General features: G+C 47.6%; 2 protein-coding genes across 7 annotated transcripts in view; one reads left to right on the top strand and one right to left on the bottom strand.

Annotated features, from left to right (window-relative positions):
- LOC140393235 (uncharacterized) overlaps positions 1-8,092 on the bottom strand; it is a 407,232-nt gene extending 399,140 nt beyond the window's left edge. Inside the window, exon 1 of one of the 2 annotated variants that reach the window (XM_072479489.1) lies at positions 7,900-8,092. The gene's annotated coding sequence lies outside the window, so the exon portion shown is untranslated. The remainder of the gene's footprint in view (positions 1-7,899) is intronic. The other variant, XM_072479491.1, reaches the window with a different exon arrangement.
- Positions 8,093-8,299: 207 nt separating this feature from the next.
- rab11fip2 (RAB11 family interacting protein 2 (class I)) overlaps positions 8,300-21,257 on the top strand; it is a 127,341-nt gene continuing 114,383 nt past the window's right edge. For all 5 annotated transcript variants that reach the window (XR_011935549.1, XR_011935548.1, XM_072479493.1 and 2 more), the window contains exon 1: positions 8,300-8,693. Coding sequence is in view for 3 of the 5 variants with exons in the window: in XM_072479493.1 (XP_072335594.1) it covers positions 8,344-8,693 (350 nt within the window). In the remaining 2 variants the exon portion in view is untranslated. The remainder of the gene's footprint in view (positions 8,694-21,257) is intronic.

Raw genomic sequence — 21,257 nt, 5'->3', positions numbered from 1 at the left:
GCATGCCATGTAGCATGGGAGCTATTGCCTAGCATCGCATCAGAACATGCTGCCTGGACATTGTGCATGGACACTAGGGGAGGCAACACCTAGGACGCAGCAGACAACATCCGAACAACCAGGGGCTGGGCGCCAGCACCAGGGACATCTCTGCGACCAGTGGGTGTGTGAATGCACCAGGGAGGGGACGAGTGCCCGGTCCGTGTTACATTACGTACAGATGTCTGGAATACAGGGTATGGGGTTCAGTGAGCAAGGGCCCCCGCTGCAGCCAGAAGTGCATGGGACTGGGAGGTCCCGGGTTGTCAGTCTCACACGCTCTCCCAATTCCTTACAGATATTGTAAGGATGGGCGATATCGTGGACCCCCCAGAACTTGCCCTAGTGGTGCTGCTGGCAGTACAGGCGGCCAGCCGCCAAAGAAGGTGGCGGCAGCATCGTCGGCAGAGGCTCGAGGTGGCAACCCATGTGCAGAGCCTTGCCCACACCCTGAGGAACAGGACACCCATCAGGCCAGGGAGGGACCCAGAGGAGGAGGCCACAATGGACCACGGTGTACAGGCGTTGCTCGTCTTTCGAACAGATGATGGACAGCGTGTGCCGCAGAAGGCTCCACCTCAACAAGGAGACAGTGCAAAACCTGTGCCATCTCCTCACGTTTCTGACACCATGTGGAGGAGGAGGATACCCACTCCTGGTGATGGTCAACATCACCGCAGCCCTTAACTTCTATGCGCAGGATCATTCCAGGGCTCAAGCGGGGACTTGTGTGGCATCTCACAAGCTACAGCCCACCAGTGCATCCACGAAGTCACGGATGCCCTTTTTGCCCAGGTGGAGAGCTATATACACTTTGACATGGACCAAGTCCAACAAGATGCCTGGGCAACAGGATTCTCTGCCATCGCCGGGATGTCCCACTTCCAGGGGATAGTGGATGGCACGCATGTCGCTTTGCGCTCATCGGCCACAATGTTCTACATCAACAGGAAGGGGTTCACTTCCTGAACATCCAGCGCATGTGCAGCCACCAGATGAAGATCATGCACGTGTGTGCACGCTTCCCTAGGAGTGTGCACGACACCTACATCCTGGGCCAGTCGTACATCCCCGGCCTCTTCGAGGACCACCTCAGGATGGCTGGTTAACTCTTGGGTGGTCAGGACCTGGCTAATGACACCAGTACGGACGCCAGAAACCCATGCGGAGCCCTGGTACAACGAGGCCCCATGTGGCCATGTGTCGTTGAGCAGTGCATCGGGGGGGGGGGCAGCCCAGGACCCCCATGACCAGGGAATTAGGGCATGGGATTGGTGCTCAGCCCACATTGCTAAACAAAGTGCCAGAGGTTTCATACTGATCGAGGCCAACAGACTTTATATGATTAACAAAAGTGTCCCCAACTGCCCCACTCTCCTGATGGTGCCGCTCAACTCACCCCACATCGCCCAGGTCCCCCTCCACATTTCCCTCCCGCACCCTCTACCGCACGTACCCCCTGCTCCCCCATACACCCTACCTCCAAGTACCCTCTCAGTGATCTTTGATGTGCTTAGCCTTCCATGCTCTACCACTGCGTCCAGGTATGTCCCCAGATGTACATCAGACGTGGGGGTAACCTGCTGCCTTCCACGTCCCATGGCCTCCGATGCCCCTGATGGTGGCCTTCTGGGGGTTGTTGGGCCGGAGAGCCCCAGAGCACTTGCCGGCAGCGCATGCCCCGCCGTGCCTCACTGTACCGGGTGCTGACTGGGAGACACACCGTTGTCAAAGGGATGGAACTCGGGGGAGCTGGTGGCATTCATCACCATCCGTAGGATTGCTCCAGGTTGACACCCAGCGGCATCTCTTCCCAGGATGGAGAGGCAGTTGGATCGAGCCCCGGCTGCCCCTACGTCATTTGGCACTGCCAGCCCTGGCAGCTCCCCAATGTCTGCAGCATTGTGTCGCTGCCCTCGGCAATGACCGTCAGTGACTGGGACATGTTCCCCGGCGACCGGGACATGCTCCGTAGCACCTCGGCTCTGCCCACCCGAGACTGGGACATGCTCCACAGCACCTAAGCTCTGCCCACCTGGGACATGCTCCGCAGTGCCTCATCAAGGTCCACCTGGGACATGTCCCCCAGCGACTGGGACTCTGCCAGGTTGCTGTTGAGGCACTCTGCCATGGCTGCTGACGTCATCCACGTCGTGGACACTTCCACTCATGGTTGCTGACGTCGTCCACTGCTTTCAATGCACTAGCAGTGTTGGTCTCAGTGCCATGCATTGCCGGCGCCATCTCCTACACCCATAGCCTTTGGAATTCCTCCAATTGGCTATGGACCTGCTGGAAGGTTGCTGACATCCACCTCTGAATATCATTGCCGCACCTTAGCATCTGCATCAGCTCTGGGTAAACCTGTTCCAGAGGGGTAGCATCGGACTGGGGCCCATCTGGATCGTGGGATCCATCAGACCTCTGACTGTTGTCTCGCCTGATTATTCGTTCCTCCACCTGATGTGCATCAGCAGGTATGTGGTGCTCAACTCACGTTTGACAGGTCAACTGAGTGGTGGAGGTCACCTCTACATTGTGCGCTGACCTCCAGAGTGGTCACCACTCAGTCCTCGGCTATCGCTGCTGTTCCAGGGCCTGTTCCTCATAGACAGTGATGCCTCTGATGTCCGGCACCCCATTGCCCGTCTAGACCCTCTCCTACTGGTTGTAGGCTAACCTCTCCTACTGGGACACAGAAGGGACATCCTTAGCTTTACGCATTGTTCATCGTGGGGGAGGAGGCTTAGGTGTTGTGGGAAGGGCTGGGGGGAGGTGTCCGGTGCAAACTCACCCGAATGGCCCAGTGGAGGTCGATGACCTTCTTGCGGTATTGGGTACTGGTCCTCCTGGTCACACTCGCTGAGTTGATAGCCGCTGCCACTTCCTCCAAGGCGGCGGTGGCTGACCCTCCCGAACCCCGGGGGAACAGGGGAACCACTGCCCCTTGAAATACTTAAATAATGAACTTGGAAAAACAAATTCAACAAAAATAGATCTTCATTAAAACTTGATGAACTTGGACAGCACGGTGGTGCAGTGGTTAGCACTGCTGCCTCACTGAGGCGAGGTCCCAGATTCGATCCCGGCCCTGGTTCACTGTCCGTGTAGTTTGCACATTCTGCCCGTTTTTGCGTGGGTTTCGCCCCCACAACCCATACATGTCCAGGTAGGTGGATTAGAACATCGAACATAGAACATTACAGCGCAGTACAGGCCCTTCAGCCCTCGATGTTGCGCCGACCTGTGAAACCACTCTAAAGCCACGCTAAACTGCCCCTTAATTGGAAAAATGAATTGGGTACTTTAAATTTATTTTAAAATATTAAACTTGATGAACTTCAAGCATCAGAAGTCTCTAATAAGCATTGTTCAAAATCCAGGGACCAGGAAAAGAGATTGCTGATGAATCAGAACAATTGCTCAAAAGCAGAATTAACAACCAAAACATCTTGAACTTTGACCCAATCTGAACAACAGGAAGGATGAGAAGTGCAATGTGGAGAGCAAATCCAGAATTTAAAATCAGGAAAGATTAATTCTACCCAACAGATTGAAAAAGCCTAAGGAGTGGTCAGGTAAAGTTGCTAAATTTATATAAGAGTTCCGCAGACAACATGGAACAAAAACAACTCAACTGACCAGAGTTGTTGCCGAGCTGAATGAAACAATTCATTAGTTCAAAAAAACGACTGGAAAAGAAGTAATCAAACATTTGACTAAAACTGTGAAGCAGGTGGGAATGAAGATTTCATTGTGAATTGTGAACTTCCATCTGCGTCGCCGCTAGACACGATAAACAAAGAGGAAAAAACATTATGGGGAGGAGCACAGCGTTCATCCACCTTGGAAATAGCGGGATAAATCAACAACTGCCTATCGCCACAATTGTCAAATCAACAAAGAGTGGTTCAGTAACAAGGAATGGAAAAAGAGGATGAAAAGATGTTCAGATGTCAGAACAAACTCTAAATTAACATAGTTTACCTGCAATGACATGGCCCACCACTATTCCGACAAGTAGTGCAAACAAGATACAGAAAAGTTCGAAGGCCTCCAGACCACCTGAACCTATGAATTCAGAGACTTGAAAGGGGAGATGCGGTAGAAATAACAAAGTAAATAAATGGGTAAACCAGAATCATTTGAAATACATTGGATAAAGACTTGGGAGAGGGCTGGTATAAGGATCTGGCACATACAGGGTTAACGTGGGACTGACTAAAGTACCGCCCACACATTAATCTAACAGTGGACAGAGCCGTGTGCACAAATAAGGATGGAGACAGCTCCTAGCTTGAAATCTTTACTGTATGCATGTACAGTAGTTAATTCTTGTAGTTAATAAATACCTACAGTTAACCTATAATTAAGACGACAAAGACTTCATTAAGACCTACACAATGGTATCCAACACACAAAACACAATTTTGTACAGAGCAAATGACAAAACAACTCGCAGTTATATAACAAAAGCGTGTTCTGATGAAAGGACATTGACCTGAACCACTAACTTTATTTTTCTTCACAGGTGCTGCCTGAAATACTGAGTATTTCTAGTATTTTTGTTTATATTATCTATTTAAATCGCTTCTTTTAAAATAGCAAGATGACTCATGGCACTTAACAAGAGTGTTATCAATAAAAGTATGTTTTTATATGTAATGGACAGTCCTGCCATTAGTCCAATATTCCATTAACTGCAGCAGTCAGGTATGGCTAAGTTAGCAGCACTCTCATCTTTGAGCCAACCATCAGAAAGTTGTAGCACAAGACCCATTCTAGAACCTGGAGCATACAATTCGAGACTATTACTCCAGTACAGTATGAAGGAGGTGCCACCTTTCTGCCGATAAATTAAACTGAGGTTCTGCCTGTTTCTCGATTGGATGTAAAAGATCCTATTTTCAAAGAAGAATGGGAAAGTTATATATAGTGTCCTGATCAATATTCATCCCTCAATCAACTCCACAAAAATTGTCTGGTCATTATCACATTGCTGTTTATGGGAGCTTGATGGGTGCAAATAGGCTGCTTTGTTTCCTGCATTACAACAGTGACTACACTTCAAAATTACTTCATTGGCTGTAACTTTGAAATGTCATTTTTTTAAGCTATAAGTACTTAAGCTTTAAGTACTTTACATGGCATTTTGTAACTGTTGCACTATCCGTACAAACAATATTTCTGTGTTGTGAATTACAACAGCGGCTATACTTCAAAACTACCTCATTGCCATGGAACATCCTGAAATCAGGAAAAATGCTATATAAATGCAAGCTATTTGTAAAGACACAAGTACTTTACACAGTATTTTTAACTATTATTTTATGTTTACAGACAATAATTGGATGCTATTTAGCTTTAGAGGAAATGTGACAGAAGTAATAGTACATTTCCATTACAAATAATTAGAGACACTTGCAGGGAGGTCATGTTGGAGTTGTACAGAACATTGTACAGCTGGAGTACTGTGTGTAATTCTGGTAGCCACATTATAGGAAGGATGTAATTGCACTGGAGGGGGTGCAGAGGAGAATCACCAGTATGTTGCCTGGGATGGAACATTTATGAAGAGAGGTTGGATAGGCTTGGGCTGTGTTCTCTGGAGCAGTGAAGATTGAGGGGTGACCTGATCGAGTGTGCAAGATTATGAGGGGCATGGACAGGGTGGATAGAGAGCAGCTGTACTTCTTAGTTGAAGGGTCAAGTTATGAGAGGACAGGAGTTCAAGGTCAGGGCAGGAGGTTTAAGGAGGATTTGAGGAAAAATATTTTTACCCAGAGGGTGGTGACTCTCTGGAATGCACTACCTAGGAGGATGGTAGAGGCGGGTTGTCTCTCTTCCTTTAAAAAGTACCTGGATGAGCACTTGGCACAGCGTAGCTTTTATGTGACACTGGTTTAGCACACTGGGCTAAATTGCTGGCTTTGAAAGCAGACCAAGGCAGGCCAGCAGCACGGTTCGATTCCCGTACCAGCCTCCCCGAACAGGCGCCGGAATGTGGCGACTAGGGGCTTTTCACAGTAACTTCATTTGAAGCCTACTTGTGACAATAAGCGATTTTCATTTCATTTTTCATGTGTTAGCTTTTATTGGTAGAGGGATTGAATTTCGGAGCCATGAGGTCATGTTGCAGCTGTACAAAACTCTGGTGCGGCCGCATTTGGAGTATTGCATGCAGTTCTGGTTGCCGCATTATCGGAAGGATGTGGAAGCATTGGAAAGGGTGCAGAGGAGATTTACCAGGATGTTGCCTGGTATGGAGGGAAGATCTTATGAGGAAAGGCTGAGGGACTTAAGGCTGTTTTCGTTAGAGAGAAGGTTAAGAGGTGACTTAATTGAGGCATACAAGATGATCAGAGGATTAGATAGGGTGGACAGTGAGAGCCTTTTTCCTCGGATGGTGATGGCTAGCACGAGGGGACATAGCTTTAAATTGAGGGGAGATAGATATAGGACAGATGTCAGAGATAGGTTCTTTACTCAAGAGTAGTAAGCGCATGGAATGCCCTGCCTGCAACAGTAGTGGACTCGCCAACATTAAGGGCACTTAAATGGTCATTGGATAAACAAATGGAAGATAAGGGAATAGTGTAGATGGGCTTTAGATTGGTTTCACAGGTCAGCACAACAGCGAGGGCCGAAGGGCCTGTACTGCGCTCTCATGTTCTATAGGCTATGGGCCAGGTGCTGGCAAATGGGATTAGGAAGGCAGGTTAGGCGTTTCTCATGCACCGGAGCAGACTCAATGATACCAAGGGCCTCTTCTGTGCTGTGATTCTATGATTGGAGATTCTTTTTTGTATTTATTAGCAATTAGAAATACATATTTTCTTATGAAAAGAATGGCAAATTATGGCACAGCTACTTGCTCCAACACGTCATCACTATCTAAATGGAAAAACTGAACTCTGATCAAAAGAACCTAACAACAGTAAGGTTGTTAGTAAGGATAACAGTAAGGATATCCCTCTATTTACACTGGGGACATACCAGATTCTTAAAATTTGGATTGTCCATTCAAAAATGCAAACTTGCAACCTGGTTGAGGTTGATCTCACACCCTATATAGTAAGGTGCTGTGATGTTACTAAGGGTACAGTACGAAGTCTTACAACACCAGGTTAAAGTCCAACAGGTTTGTTTCGCTGTCACTAGCTTTCGCAGCGCTGCTCCTTCCTCAGGTGAATGCAGAGGTCTGTTCCAGAAACACATATATTTCTGGAACAGACCTCTGCATTCACCTGAGGAAGGAGCAGCGCTCCGAAAGCTAGTGACATCGAAACAAACCTGTTGGACTTTAACCTGGTGTTGTAAGACTTCGTACTGTGCTCACCCCAGTCCAACGCCGGCATCTCCACATCGTTACTAAGGGTGGCACGGTAGCACAGTGGGTAGCACTGTTGCTTCATAGCACCAGGGTCCCAGGTTCGATTCCCGTCTTGCGTCATCTGTGCGGAGTCTGCACATTCTCCCCATGTCTGCGTGGGTTTCCTCCGGGTGCTCCGGTCCCCCCCCAAGTCCCGAAAGACGTGCTTGTTAGGTGAATTGGACATTCTGAATTATCCCTCAGTGTACCCGAACAGGCGCCGGAATGTGGCGACTAGGGGATTTTCCTAGTAACTTCAGTGCAGTGTTTGTGTAAACCTACTTGTGACAATAAAGATTATTCTGGGAATGTCCCCATGAACCTGCAAAAATAGTGATAAAACCAAAGAAATGCAATTGCCCTCAGGGATCTGGATCTATCGGATTGAGGGGGAAATATAACTGGTTAAGGGGCGCCCACATATCTATATAAAAGGAAAAATATTAACAAAACAAATCTGTTCCGATTAGATTTGCAGCCTGCCTCACCCCTGGAGGGTTGTTCACCTGATAATATTCGATGCGCATTCGGCCAGTTGCAAACATTCGTTGACAGTGCGGGTGCTCCGCTCGCCGCCCACACCCACCCCGCAGCTGACGGTCGGAAAGCTCAGGCCTCGCAGCCCGGGCGACGCCTCCCTCCGCGTTGCCAGGGACGGCGCGGTTGCTATGGGAGACGGCGCCGGGGGGGGGGGGGGGGGGGGGGGGGGTTCAACCCTCACCTCTGACCTTTCCCCTCCCCAATCAGGACGCGGCGAGGATGGGGAGAGCGGCGCTGCTCCTCTTTCGCACTCCGGCCTTTCGTGTCCCGGCGGCGGCGGCGATGAGGGAATGTGAATGAAGGGCGGCGAGGTCGAACGTGATCGTTGAACAAAAATATATATTTATATCCACACAGAGAGAGAGAGAGAGAGAGGGATAAATAGATAGACGATGCTGGCGGAGCAGTCGCAGACATGGTTCCCTACCCACGTCCAAGTGACTGTCATGCAAGCCCGGGACCTCAACCCCAAAGGCAAGAGCGGCACCAACGACACGTACACCATCATCCAGCTGGGCAAGGAGAAATACTCGACCTCGGTGGCGGAGAAGACCCTGTGCCCGACCTGGAAGGAGGAGGTGTCCTTCGAGTTCCCCGGGCTGCTGCTGCAGGGGACTCCGGAGAAGTACACCCTCCACCTGATCGCCATGCACCGCTCGCTGGTGGGCCTGGACAGATTCCTGGGTCAGGTAGCCATTTGCCTCAATGAACTTTTCGAAAACAAGTCGAGGAGGCAAAAAGAGTAAGTGGTCCTCTTCACCCCCTCCCCTTGCCATTTAAAATTCGTTGCGTCAGTCTCCAATCCAAGTTCAATTGGGCTTCAGTTATTTGCCCTGAGTCCTGTCTTTTCAGATGATGCCTGTGCAGCAATCCACTGTACATACATGGTAGTCTGTCCATGCTGTGTAATTTTGACTTGGTTATGAAAGTGTGAATACTAAAACCGCCACACCATGCAAACAGACCGGCAGCAGATTCACCATAGTAATTAAGATGTTGGAAGTATCCTTTCTGCAACTTTGAAACATTCTGAATGATTTGAATTGCATAAAAGTACTTTTCTGTAACTACTTTTTATAAGTAAGTTTTGTTCTCCTATTGTGCAGTCCACATGATGCAGTAAGAGGACAATTATTGCATATCTTGGTGTGTGGTAATATCCTATCAGCAGCAAAACATTACAAAGAAATGTTCTATGATCTCATTTTGTTTTGGTGAAATGGCAATCCACTGTTATCTTTACATCCAAGTTGCACAACAACTCCTGCGATATTCATAATAGATAGCACCTGCATCAGAAAAGCTTCTCTTTCTAGTGGTCTCAATTAACTAATTCCTTAATATGTGTGAAAAGAAGTTGACCTGAATTCCTAAATTGATTTGTCTTTGCGTGCAAATTACATACAATTGTCCATTTGGTGCAAAGAAAAATGAATGAAGCAAATTCAGCACAAATCCGAAGTCTAGGCCTGATGTGAGACTGGAGAGAATTTGAAATTGTTTTCCCGAAATGAGGACACCGAGTTAGGTTGAACTCAGGATTTGAGAATTCTTGTAAAGGAAATTGAGATGCAATTCTTCATTTCTTTAGAAAAGACTAGCATAATTAAAAGACAGTTGACTTCAATTCTGAACTGTCCAGGCAACACAAATTAGAAAATGTTGGGAATAGCATTAGACAGGAAATCGGAGATGCATGTAATAAAAGAACATCTGTGATTATGGGTGACTTTAATCTGCATATAGATTGGGTGAGTCAGATTAGTCACCGTACAATAGAGGAGGAAATTCTGGAACATAAAGAAGATGTTTTCTAGAACAGTATGTTGAGGAGCCAACTTGGGAATGGGCTATTTTAAATCTGCTACTGTGTAATGTGAAAATAATCAATAATCTTGCTATAAAGGAACTTTTGTGAAAGAATGATCAAAAGTGATGCAACCGTGCTAGCTAGAGAAGTTAAAGATTGCATTAGATCAAAGGAAGAGGCTTATAAAGCATCCCAAAAAAACAGCGAGATTGAAGATTATAAGCTGTTTAAGAATTCAGCAAAGGAAGACCAAGAAGCTGATAAAACTTTCAAACTTAATTTTGATAATTCTTCTCCAAAAGTTCCTTTACAGCATTATTATTGATTATTTTCTCATTACACAGCAGTAGATTTAAAATAGCCCATTCCCAAGTTGGCTCCTCAACATGCTGTTCTAGAAAACATCTCCTTTACGTTCCAGGAATTTGTTCTCCACAGCATTACTGCTAATTAGTTTTACCCAGTCTATATGGAGATGAAAGGCCCCCATGATTACTGTATTGTAATTCTTTTTTTTTTAAAATATATTTTATTGAAAATTTTTCGATCACAATTTTTTTCCCCTTACAAATCAAACATAACAAAAAAGAAAATTTAACAGTGAACAAATGGCTAATCAACATGGTAAACTAATCATTTAACATAAACTAAAACTTTCCACCCCCCCCCCCCCTGGGTTGCTGCTGCTGGTCATCTGTCTTCCCTCTAACGTTCCCCTAGGTAGTCGAGGAATGGCTGCCACCGCCTGGTGAACCCTTGAGCCGATCCTCTCAGCGCAAACTTCATCTGCTCCAATTTTATGAACCCCGCCATATCGTTTATCCAGGCCTCCAGTCCGGGGGGTTTCGCTTCCTTCCACATGAGTAAAATCCTACGCCGGGCTACTAGGGACGCAAAGGCCACAACGTCGGCCTCTTTCGCCTCCTGCACTCCCGGCTCATCCGCAACTCCAAATAAAGCTAGCCCCCAGCCTGGTTTGACCCGGACCTTCACCACCTTCGAGATCACTCCCGTCACTCCCTTCCAATACCCCTCCAGTGCCGGGCACGACCAAAACATATGTGTGTGGTTTGCCGGGCTTCCGCCGCACCTCCCACACTTGTCCTCTACTCCAAAGAACCTGCTCAATCTTTCTCCCGTTATGTGTGCTCTATGTAACACCTTGAATTGAATCAGGCTAAGCCTGGCGCACGAGGAAGAGGAATTTACCCTGCTTAGGGCATCCGCCCACATACCACCCTCTATCTCCTCCCCTAGCTCTTCTTCCCTCTTTCCTTTTAACTCTCCCACCAGCTCCTCCTCCTCTTCCCTCACCTCTCGGTATATCTCTGACACCTTGCCCTCCCCGACCCACACCACCGAAAGCACTCTGTCCTGGATCCCCTGTGCCGGGAGCAGAGGAAATTCCCTCCCCTGTTGTCTTGTGAACGCCCTCACCTGCATATATCTAAGGAAGTTTCCCCGGGGCAACTTATACTTTTCCTCCAATGCTCCCAAGCTCGTAAACGTCCCATCTATAAATAAATCTCCCACCCTCCTAATTCCCAACTGGTGCCAGCTCTGAAATCCTCCAACCATCCTTCCTGGGGCAAACCTGTGGTTGTTCCTGATTGGGGACCCCACTAGGGCTCCCCGCGCACCTCTCTGTCTCCTCCATTGTCCCCAAATATTCAATGTTGCCGCCACCACTGGGTTTGTGGTAAACATTTTTGGTGAGAGCGGTAGCGGCGCCGTCACCAGCGCCTCTAGGCTCGTCCCTTTACAGGACTTTCCAGTCTTTTCCACGCCGCTCCCTCTCCCTCCATCGTCCATTTACGAATCATCGCCACATTGGCGGTCCAATAGTAGTCGCCCAAATTCGGTAGCGCCAATCCTCCTCTGTCTCTGCTACGTTGTAGGAACCCCCTTCTTACCCTCGGGACTTTCCCTGCCCACACGAAGCTCGTGATGGTCCTGTCTATTTTTTTTAAAAAGGTCTTAGTGATTAGTATAGGGAGACATTGAAATACAAATAGGAACCTCGGGAGGACCATCATCTTAATTGCCTGCACTCTGCCCGCCAACGACAGAGGCTGCATGTCCCACCTATTGAAGTCCTCCTCCATTTGTTCTACCAATCGTGTCAGATTAAGTCTGTGTAAGGTTCCCCAGCTCCTAGCGATCTGAATCCCCGGGTATCGGAAGTTTCTTTCCACTTTCCTTAGAGGCAGGCCTTCTATCCCTCTACTCTGGTCCCCAGGGTGTATCACGAATAGTTCACTCTTCCCCATGTTAAGCCTATCTCCCGAGAAATCTCCGAACTCCCTCAATATCTGCATGACCTCTGTCATCCCCCCCACTGGGTCCGTCACATACAACAGTAGGTCATCTGCGTATAGCGACACTCGCTGTTCTTCTCCCCTCTAATCACCCCTCTCCATTTCCTGGAGTCTCTCAACGCCATGGCCAGAGGTTCAATTGCCAAAGCGAACAACAATGGAGATAGCGGGCATCCCTTTCTTGTTCCCCTATATAGTCGGAAATACTCCCGATCTTTGCCGACCCGTGACCACACTTGCCGTTGGGGCCCCATAAAGGAGTTTGACCCAGCTAATAAACCCATTCCCGAACCCAAACCTCCTTAGCGCCTCCCATAAGTACTCCCACTCCACCCTATCAAATGCCTTCTCTGCATCCATTGCTGCCACTATCTCTGCCTCCCCCTCCACTGGGGGCATCATTATCACCCCTAATAGTCGTCACATATTGACATTCAGTTGTCTCCCCTTTACGAACCCTGTCTGGTCTTCGTGCACCACCCCCGGGATACAGTCCTCTATCCTCGATGCCAGTACCTTTGCCAGCAATTTGGCGTCCACATTCAATAATGAAATAGGTCTATAGGACCCGCACTGCAACGGATCTTTATCCCGCTTCAGAATTAGCGATATCGTCGCCTCCGACATTGTCGGGGGTAAAGTCCCTCCTTCCCTGGCCTCATTAAACATTCTCACCAACAGCGGGGCCAACAAGTCCACGTACTTTCTATATAATTCCACCGGGAACCCGTCTGGTCCCGGAGCCTTCCCTGCCTGCATATTCCCCAGCCCCTTAATAACCTCGTCCACCCCAATCGGTGCCCCCAGGCCTTCCACCTCCTGCTCCTCCACCCTCGGGAACCTCAATTGATCCAGGAACTGCCGCATCCCCTCCTCTCCCTCCGGGGGTTGGGACCTATACAGTCCTTCATAAAAGGTCTTGAACACCTCGTTTATCTTCTCTGCTCTCCGCACCGTAGCTCCCTTTTCGTCTCTAATTCCCCCTATCTCCCTCGCCGCTGTCCTCTTTCGCAGCTGATGGGCCAGCAGGCGACTAGCCTTTTCCCCATATTCATACCTCCTCCCCTGTGCCTTCCTCCACAGCACCTCTGACCTGGTAGTCAATAGGTCGAACTCCGTCTGGAGTTGTCTTCTCTCCCTGTACAGTCCCTCCTCCGGGGTCTCCGCAAATTCCCTGTCCACCCTTAAAATCTCCCCCAGTAATCTTTCCCTTTCCTTGGCCACTGTTTTCCCTTTGTGGGCCCTAATGGAGATCAGCTCTCCTCTGACCACCACTTTTAGTGCTTCCCATACCACTCCCACTCGGACCTCCCCATCGTCATTGGCCTCCAGGTACCTCTCAATACATCCCCGCACTCTTCCACACACTCCCTCAGCCGCCATCAATCCCGCCTCCGCGCTCCCACTCGCTCCCCAGGCGTCGCATTCCATCCCCGTCCACCCACTCTTTAGCCATTTCCTCTTTGATTTCCGCAGCAGCAACCCAGTTATCTCCCCCCCCCCCCCCCCCCCCCCCCCCCGCTAGATCCCCTTCTAGCGTGATTGCTCCCCCCATATTACTTCCGCAAGTCAGCTGACTTCAACTGACCCCGGCTACTCCTGCTCCCTCCTTGACCCCCCCGTGTGGGGAACTCCCATCTGCCTTGCGCCTGTCTTCCCGCCATTATCTTTCTGGCGCGGGAACATCCCTTTATCTGACCCGCCTCTTGTGGCGCAGCTCCCTTTCCCCTCCCACTCCCATTCCTCATTCTCCGCCTATGTCCCTTCTTTCCCCCCTCACCGGCGCCCACATTTCTTAGTGTCTCCCCCCTTCCCAATTAACTTCTCTATTTACATCGACAATAACATTCCCTACAGTATCAGTCCCTCAGTTCCGATCCAATTTCTCCTCTTTAATAAAGGTCCATGCTTCCGCCGTCTCAAAATAGTGATGTCTCTCCTGGTACTTGACCCATAGTCGTGCCGGCTGCAGCATCCCGAACTTTACCTTTTTGTGCAACACCTCCTTGGCTCGGTTAAAACTCGCCCTCCTTCTCGCCACCTCCGCAGTCCAATCCTGGTACACCCGTACCACTGCATTCTCCCATCTGTTACTCTGTACTTTCTTAGCCCATCTCAGGACCTCTTCTCTATCTTTAAGGCGGTGAAATCGCACGATTGTCGCCCTAGTTGGTTCTCCCGCTTTTGGTTTTCTCGCCGGGATTCGATGTGCCCCCTCCACCTCTAAGGGGCCCGCAGGGGCCTCAGCTCCCATCAACGAGCTTAGCATCGTGCTTACATAAGCCCCGCAATCCGCTCCTTCCACTCCCTCAGGGAGACCCAGTATCCGAAGGTACTTCCTTCGCGCTCTGTTTTCTAGGGCCTCAATCCTTTCAATGCACTTTTTGTGGAGCGCCTCATGCGTCTGTGTTTTGACCGCCAGGCCCAGGATCTCGTCCTCATTATCCGTCACCTTCTGCTCCACCACACGGAGCTCTGTCTCCTGGGTCCTTTGTGCCTCCTTGAGCCCCTCAATTGCCTGTAGCATCGGGGTCAGCACCTCCCTCTTTAGTAGCTCCACACACCGTCTCAAGAATTCATCTTGCTCGGGCCCCCTTGCCGCCTGGGCTTTCTCCGCCGCCATCTTGTCTTCTCCCTTTCTGTCCCTCTCGTCGAGGATTCCTCGCGCTGCAACCGCCGCCGCCGATATTTTCCTCCTTCGTTGGGGGGGGGAGACTCCCTATTCACTCACCCCACACCGGGTTTCGTCGCGTGAAAATTTCCCGTTGGGGCTCTTAAAAGAGCCTGAAGGTCCGTTGGACCTGGAGCCGCCGAAACGTGCGGCTTAGCTAGTCATCGCCGCAACCGGAAGTCACTGTATTGTAATTCTGAGGATCCCAGACCAGACTACAACTTCTTTTAGGAAACGGGACGAGAACCCTAAACAATGTTTCAATTTGTAGAACTGAGGAAAGGATACTTCACCCCAGGAGTGATGACTCTGACTAATAGGTATCTTTTATGGTAAAACAAACTACAGAAAGACCTGACTCCTCCCATTAATTACATCATCTGTATCCCAGTAAGATGTTCCATCATCTGCTCAGCTGGGACTCAATACAACCCCCTGCTTAGCTAGGACTAAATACAACCCGTCATAAATTATCTACACCCCAGGGAACCATCCAAAATATAAACCAAGTGGTTGGAATAAATGATTACCTCACACGTTTACATCTCTTTAATTACAACTTTAGTAGACTCACTGCCTGTTTGTATTTGAAACCAGGGTTTTTAAATAACATTATTGCCACAAAATGAAATATGATGTATAACAATTTCTACATTCATCACACCCATGTTGCATGCACCTCTAATTTCCTGATTTATATCATGCCCCACATTACCACTACTGTTTGGCCTATAAACAACTCCCACCAATGTTTGCTGCACCTTGCTGTTTCTTAGCTCCACCCAAATTGATTCTACATCTTGATCTTGGGATGCAAGATCCTCATTAATGTGTTGATCTCCTCTTTTATTACCAATGCTACTCTGCCACAGTTTCCTTTTTGTATATACTTCCTAACTGTCAAATATCTTTGAATATTCGGTTCCCAGCATTAGTCACCCTGCATCCACATCTCTAATGGCAATTAGAACATACCCATTTACTTCTACGTGTTCTTTAAGACTTCTGACTCATTGTGATTGACTCCTGACTCATTGTGATTGACTCCATAGGAGATCTGGTCAACTGAAAATCTTGAAGACACATGCGAAATGCATTTGTATCCAATACTCCTCATCTTAGTATTTTACCATTTCTAAATGTAACATTTTTATTTAGTAGTCATTTCAGATAAATATACCTTCTTTTGATTTGTAATACTCAAATCCAGATTTTGTTTTTTAACTGTCTAACCCAAGTGGTAGAAGAAAAATGAACTGTAAAGAATACTAATTGTCTGTGCCAAGAGTCATCTCATTTTAATAAAGACAACTCATCTCTAATTAATCTATCATGCAACTGATACTGGAAGTTCTGATCATTCTGCTCTGTCCAAGCTGTAGATTTTTTAAAAATAGCTTTTGTAGATGTCAGCGATGCTAGAATTATGCCATTTATCCATTTAGTTAAATAATTAAAGTTTAGTTCTTTAACAAGACTATTAGAGCATCTCCTTGAAGCGCTGTGCGTTTGCATTTAGAGTGCTACCATGTGGTGTTAGACAGGAAATTACAAATTTTTTCAGTTCTGATAAAGAAATGGCAGTATTGTCTATAATTTAGAGGGAAAACTGATTCTGCTTTGATCTTGCTTCTGTTATCCTTTTAATAGTTGAATTCAAAGAACTGGGAGGGACTGTTGAAATAAACTTGGAAGGTTTCTGGAGTGTGTATCCTGTAGATGGTGTTAAATACAGACAGGCAGTGAATCGTCTAAAGCTGTAATTAAGGAGTCGTAAAAAAAGTGAGGTGATCATTTATTCCAACCATGTGGTTACAGATTAAGGGCTAATGGGATAATGTTTATATTTTGGATGGTTCCCTGGGGAGTAGATAACTTGAGGGTTTGTACTGCAGAGGCTGTGGTGGAAGGGTGGCATTTACGTTCCATAATATATATTGGGTCTTTTGAAATGCTCCAAGATTTCAGATTGGGGGATTATAAAGTTATGCCAAATCAAAGGAGGACACATTGGAAACTGTGAAATACCTGGGTGGATTTTAAGGGGGACCCTGCAGGAAGAAATGGGGTGGTGCTTAATGAGAATTTTGAGCCTTGGATGTAAATAGCTGAAGGCTCATCTGACAACGATGATGTGAACGAATGGATGCATAGGAGATCAGTTGGAAGAACAAAAAAGTTTTCTGAGGGTTGTAGTGCTGGACAGTTTGAGGTACAGGGAAGGGCAAGGTCATAAACTGATTTAACTAAGAAGTCTGACAACACCAGGTTAAAGTCTCAACAGGTTTATTTGAAATCACTAGCTTTCGGAGTGCAAATTTCTCCATCTGGAGACGATCAATTATACCATCCGAGGGTCGGACGAGGGATTCCACAAAGCTTGGGACCATTCATCAGCTTGTTCCAAGACCCGTTCGCAGCCAATAGCGGATAGGTAGGGAGGGGAATGAGGGGGGGGGGGCAGTGAGGGCAGATAGGACCACACAGAGAATTTAGGAACAATGGAGGAGCCCAAGGAAACATCAGGAAGGGACACTGGAAGAGATAGAGGAGGGGGCCAGTGTCCGTCCGTCCCCCCGTTTCCCCCCCCCAACAAAGCCATAGGGGCAATAGTAGCAAAATTGTACATACAAACTCTTGCTCACCTATTGTACAGGTGTAAAAATTCAGCAAAAAATATTTTAAAGTAAAATAAATGGTCGGGGGGGGGGGAGGTAAGGGTGGTAGGGACTTGGGGATTATCTCCAATGTTTGGCTTTTGTAAATTGTATCTGGCCTAGACAGACGTGTTTATTTTATGTTGTATAAAATGAAAAATCTGAATAAAAACATCTTAAGTGCTGCTTGATAGCACTATGGATGACTCCTTCCATCACTTTTCTGGTGATAGAAAGTAGACTGAAAGGGCGGTAATTGACTCAGTTGGATTTGTCCTGTTTCATGCCCACAGGACACCTCTGGACAATGTTCCACATTGTGCAGTGTTACAGCTGTATTGGAACAGCGAGGCGAGGAGTGCGGCAAGTTCTGAAGCACAAATCTTCAGTACTATTGCCGGAATGTTGTCAGGGCCCATAGCCTCTGCTGTATACAGTTCCTTCAGCCGTTTGTTGATATCACGTGGAGTGAATCGTATTGACTGAAGACTCTAACCTGTGATGCTGGGGGCTACTTGGAGGCGGCTAAGATGGATCATTCATTCAACACTTCTGGCTGAAGATTGTTGTGAATGCTTGAGCCTTGCCTTTTGCATAGATGTGCTGGGTTCCTCCATCATTGAGGGTGGGGATATTTGTGGAACCTCCTCCTCCTGTGACTTGTTTAATTGTCCACCATCATTCACAGCTGGATATGGCAGGACTGCACAGCTTAGATCTGATGCATTTGTTGTGGGATCGCTTCACTCTGTCTATCACTTGCTGATTGTGCTGTTTGGCATACAAGTAGTCCTGTGTTTCAACATCACTAGGTTGACACCTCATTTTTAGGTATGCCTGGTGTTGCTCTTGGCACGCTCTCCTGCACTCTTCTTTGAACCAGATTTGATCTCCTAGCTTGGTGATAATGATAGAGTGGGGAATATGCCAGGCCATGAAATTGCAGATTATGGTTGAATACAATTCTGCTGCTGGTGATGGGCCACAGCGCCTCATGAATGCCCTGGATTGAGTTGTTAGATCTGTTTGAAGTCTATCCCATTTAGCAGGGTGGTAGTGCCACACATCACAATGGAGGGTACCCTCGATGTGAAGTCGGGACTTTGTCTCCACAATGACTTGTGCAGTGGTCACTTCTACCGATAGTGTCATGGACAGATGCATCTGCAGCAGGCATGTTGGTGAGCATTCGGCCAAGTATGTTTTTCCCTCTTGTTGGTTCCCTCACATCTGTTGCAATCCCAGTCTAGCAGCTATGTCCTTTAGGACCCGGCCAGCTAAGTTGGTGATGGTACTGCTGAGCCACTCTTGGTGATGGAAATTGAAGTCCCCCACCCAGAGTATATTCTGCACCCTTGCCACCCTCCAGTGCTTCCTCCAAGTGGTGTTCAACATGGAGGAGTACTGATTTATCAGATGATGGTGGTGCGTACGTGGTAATCAGCAGGAGGTTTCTTTGTCCATGTTTAACCTGAAGCCATGAGTCTTCATGCCATACTTGGTAAGGAGGCATGTCCGAAAATGTAATTTTGCGTAGAATATAGAAGAATTGATTTGTTTTGAAATTGTGTGCAAACTAACCAAATTTTTGTTTAATGAGGGGGTAGTGAATCTCAATTTTATGTTCGTTGTGTTTAATGCAGATGACCTCGCGAGAAAGCAGAAACATCCAAATTTCTTGCGCAATGGTTGGTTCTGCTGCAGAGGGGAGGAGTAAAACATGTGGGAATGCAATAGTTAAGGAGATTAAATTGTCAGGCAAATAGATGGGCGTTTCTGTGGCTGCAAACGACACTCTAGGATGGTATGTTGCCTCCCTAGTGCTAGGGTCAAGGACGTCCTGGAGTGGTTATAGGACATTCTAGAGGGGGAAGGTGAAAGCCAGTGGTCATGGTATACATTGGCACCAAGGACATGGGTAAAGAAAAAGGGATGAGGTCCTAAAAGTAGAATACATGGAGTTAGGAAGAAAGTTGAGAAGTCGGACCTCTAAGGTCATAATCTCTGGATTACTACCAGTGTCACATACTAGTCAGAGTATAAAGAGCAGAGGGCGGCATGTGGCGCAGTGGTTAGCACTGGGACTGCAGCGCTGAGGACCTGGGTTCGAATCCTGGCCCTCGGTCACTGTCCCTGTGGAGTTTGCATATTCTCCCCATGTCTGCGTGGGTTTCACCCCCTAGATGTGCAGGTGAGGTGGATTGGCCACGCTAAAATTGCCCCTTAATTGGGAGAAAAAAAAATTGGATACTGCTAAATTTAAAAAAAAAAAGCAAAAAGAAGAGTAGAAATAGCAGGATATATCGGATGACAATATGGCTGAAGAAATGGTGTGAGGAGGACAGTTTCAGATTGCTGGGGCATTGGGACAGGTTCTGGGGGAGGTGGGACCAGTACAAACTGCATGTGTTACACCTGAGCTGGGCCAGGATTGATGTCTGAGGGGAGTATTTGCTGAGTGGCTGGGGGTGGTTTAAATCTAAAAAGGTAGGGGGATAGGAATCTATGCAAGGAGTCAGAGGAGGAGGAAACAAGGACAAAAACAAAAGACGGGGGAATTACAAAAGTGATAGGCAGATAAACCAAGGGCCAGATTCAAACAAGGCCACAGTGAAAAATATTGGGAGCAGGAGAAGTAATATTAAAAAGGCCAGCTTAAAGGCTTTGTGCTTTAATACGCGGAGCATTCGCAATACAGTGAATGAACTAATCGCGCAAGTAGTCAAACCGGTGTGATATAATCGGAATTACGGAGACATGGCTGCAGGGGGTGACTAGGGATGGGAACTGAATGTCCAGGGGTTTTCAGTGTTTCGGAAGGACAAACGAAAAGGAAAAGGTGGTGCAGTGGCAGCGCTGGTTAAAGAGGAAATTAACACAATAGTGAGGAAACAAATTATCTCCAACAATGTGGCATCTATATAGGTAGAGCTGAGAAACAACAAGGGGCGAAAAACATTTGTGGACATAGTATATAGACCCCCAAACTGTATAGACCCCCAAACTGCAGTGGTAATGTTGGGAAATTAGAGGTGTATGCAGTAAAGGAATTATGGGTGAATTTTAAAAAAATGTATTTTATTACAAACGTGTATCAAAACAGGTTACAGCGAGCAAACACCCCGGGAAACATGCTTCCCTACAATCAACTATACAGTTTGTACAGATTTTTCACCCTCCCCTTCCCCGCGACAAACAGCACTTCAAACGCGGTCACAAACATCCCCCACCTTTCCTCAAACCCCCCCCCCCCCCCAGAAGAGCCCCTTAACTCATACTTTATCTTCTCTAATCGCAGGAAGTCGTACAGGTTACCCAACCAAGCTGCTACCCCCGGTGGCGATGCCGACCGCCACTCCAGCAAAATTTGTCGCCGTGCAATCAGGGAGGCGAAGGCCAAGACATCAGCCTTCCTGCTTTCCATGAGCTCTGGCTTCTCTGAGACCCCAAATATCGCCACCAAAGGGTCCGGGTCCAACTCCTCCGCCACTATCCTGACTAAGAATGCAAACATTCCCACCCAGAATCTTCCCAATTTTTCATAACCCCAAAACATGTGCGCCTGATTCGCTGGCCCCCGCCCACACCTCTCTCACTCATCTGCTACCCCCTGAAAGAACCCACTCATTCTCGTCCGAATCATGCACCCTGTGTACCAGCTTAAACTGTATCAGGCTCATCCTTGCTCATGAGGAGGTCCATGAATTATGGGTGATTTAATCTGCATATAGATTGCCAAATCAAATTAGCCACAATACTATAGAGGAGGAATTCCTGGAGTGCATACGGGATGATTTTCTGGACCAATAATTTGGGGAACCAACTGGAAAACAGGCCATCCTAAACTGGG

Source organism: Scyliorhinus torazame, chromosome 16 (genome assembly GCF_047496885.1).
Source record: "Scyliorhinus torazame isolate Kashiwa2021f chromosome 16, sScyTor2.1, whole genome shotgun sequence".
NCBI classification, from domain to species: domain Eukaryota; kingdom Metazoa; phylum Chordata; class Chondrichthyes; order Carcharhiniformes; family Scyliorhinidae; genus Scyliorhinus; species Scyliorhinus torazame.
Note: the sequence above shows the minus strand (reverse complement) of the source record. Positions and strands in the feature narration are given on the sequence as shown.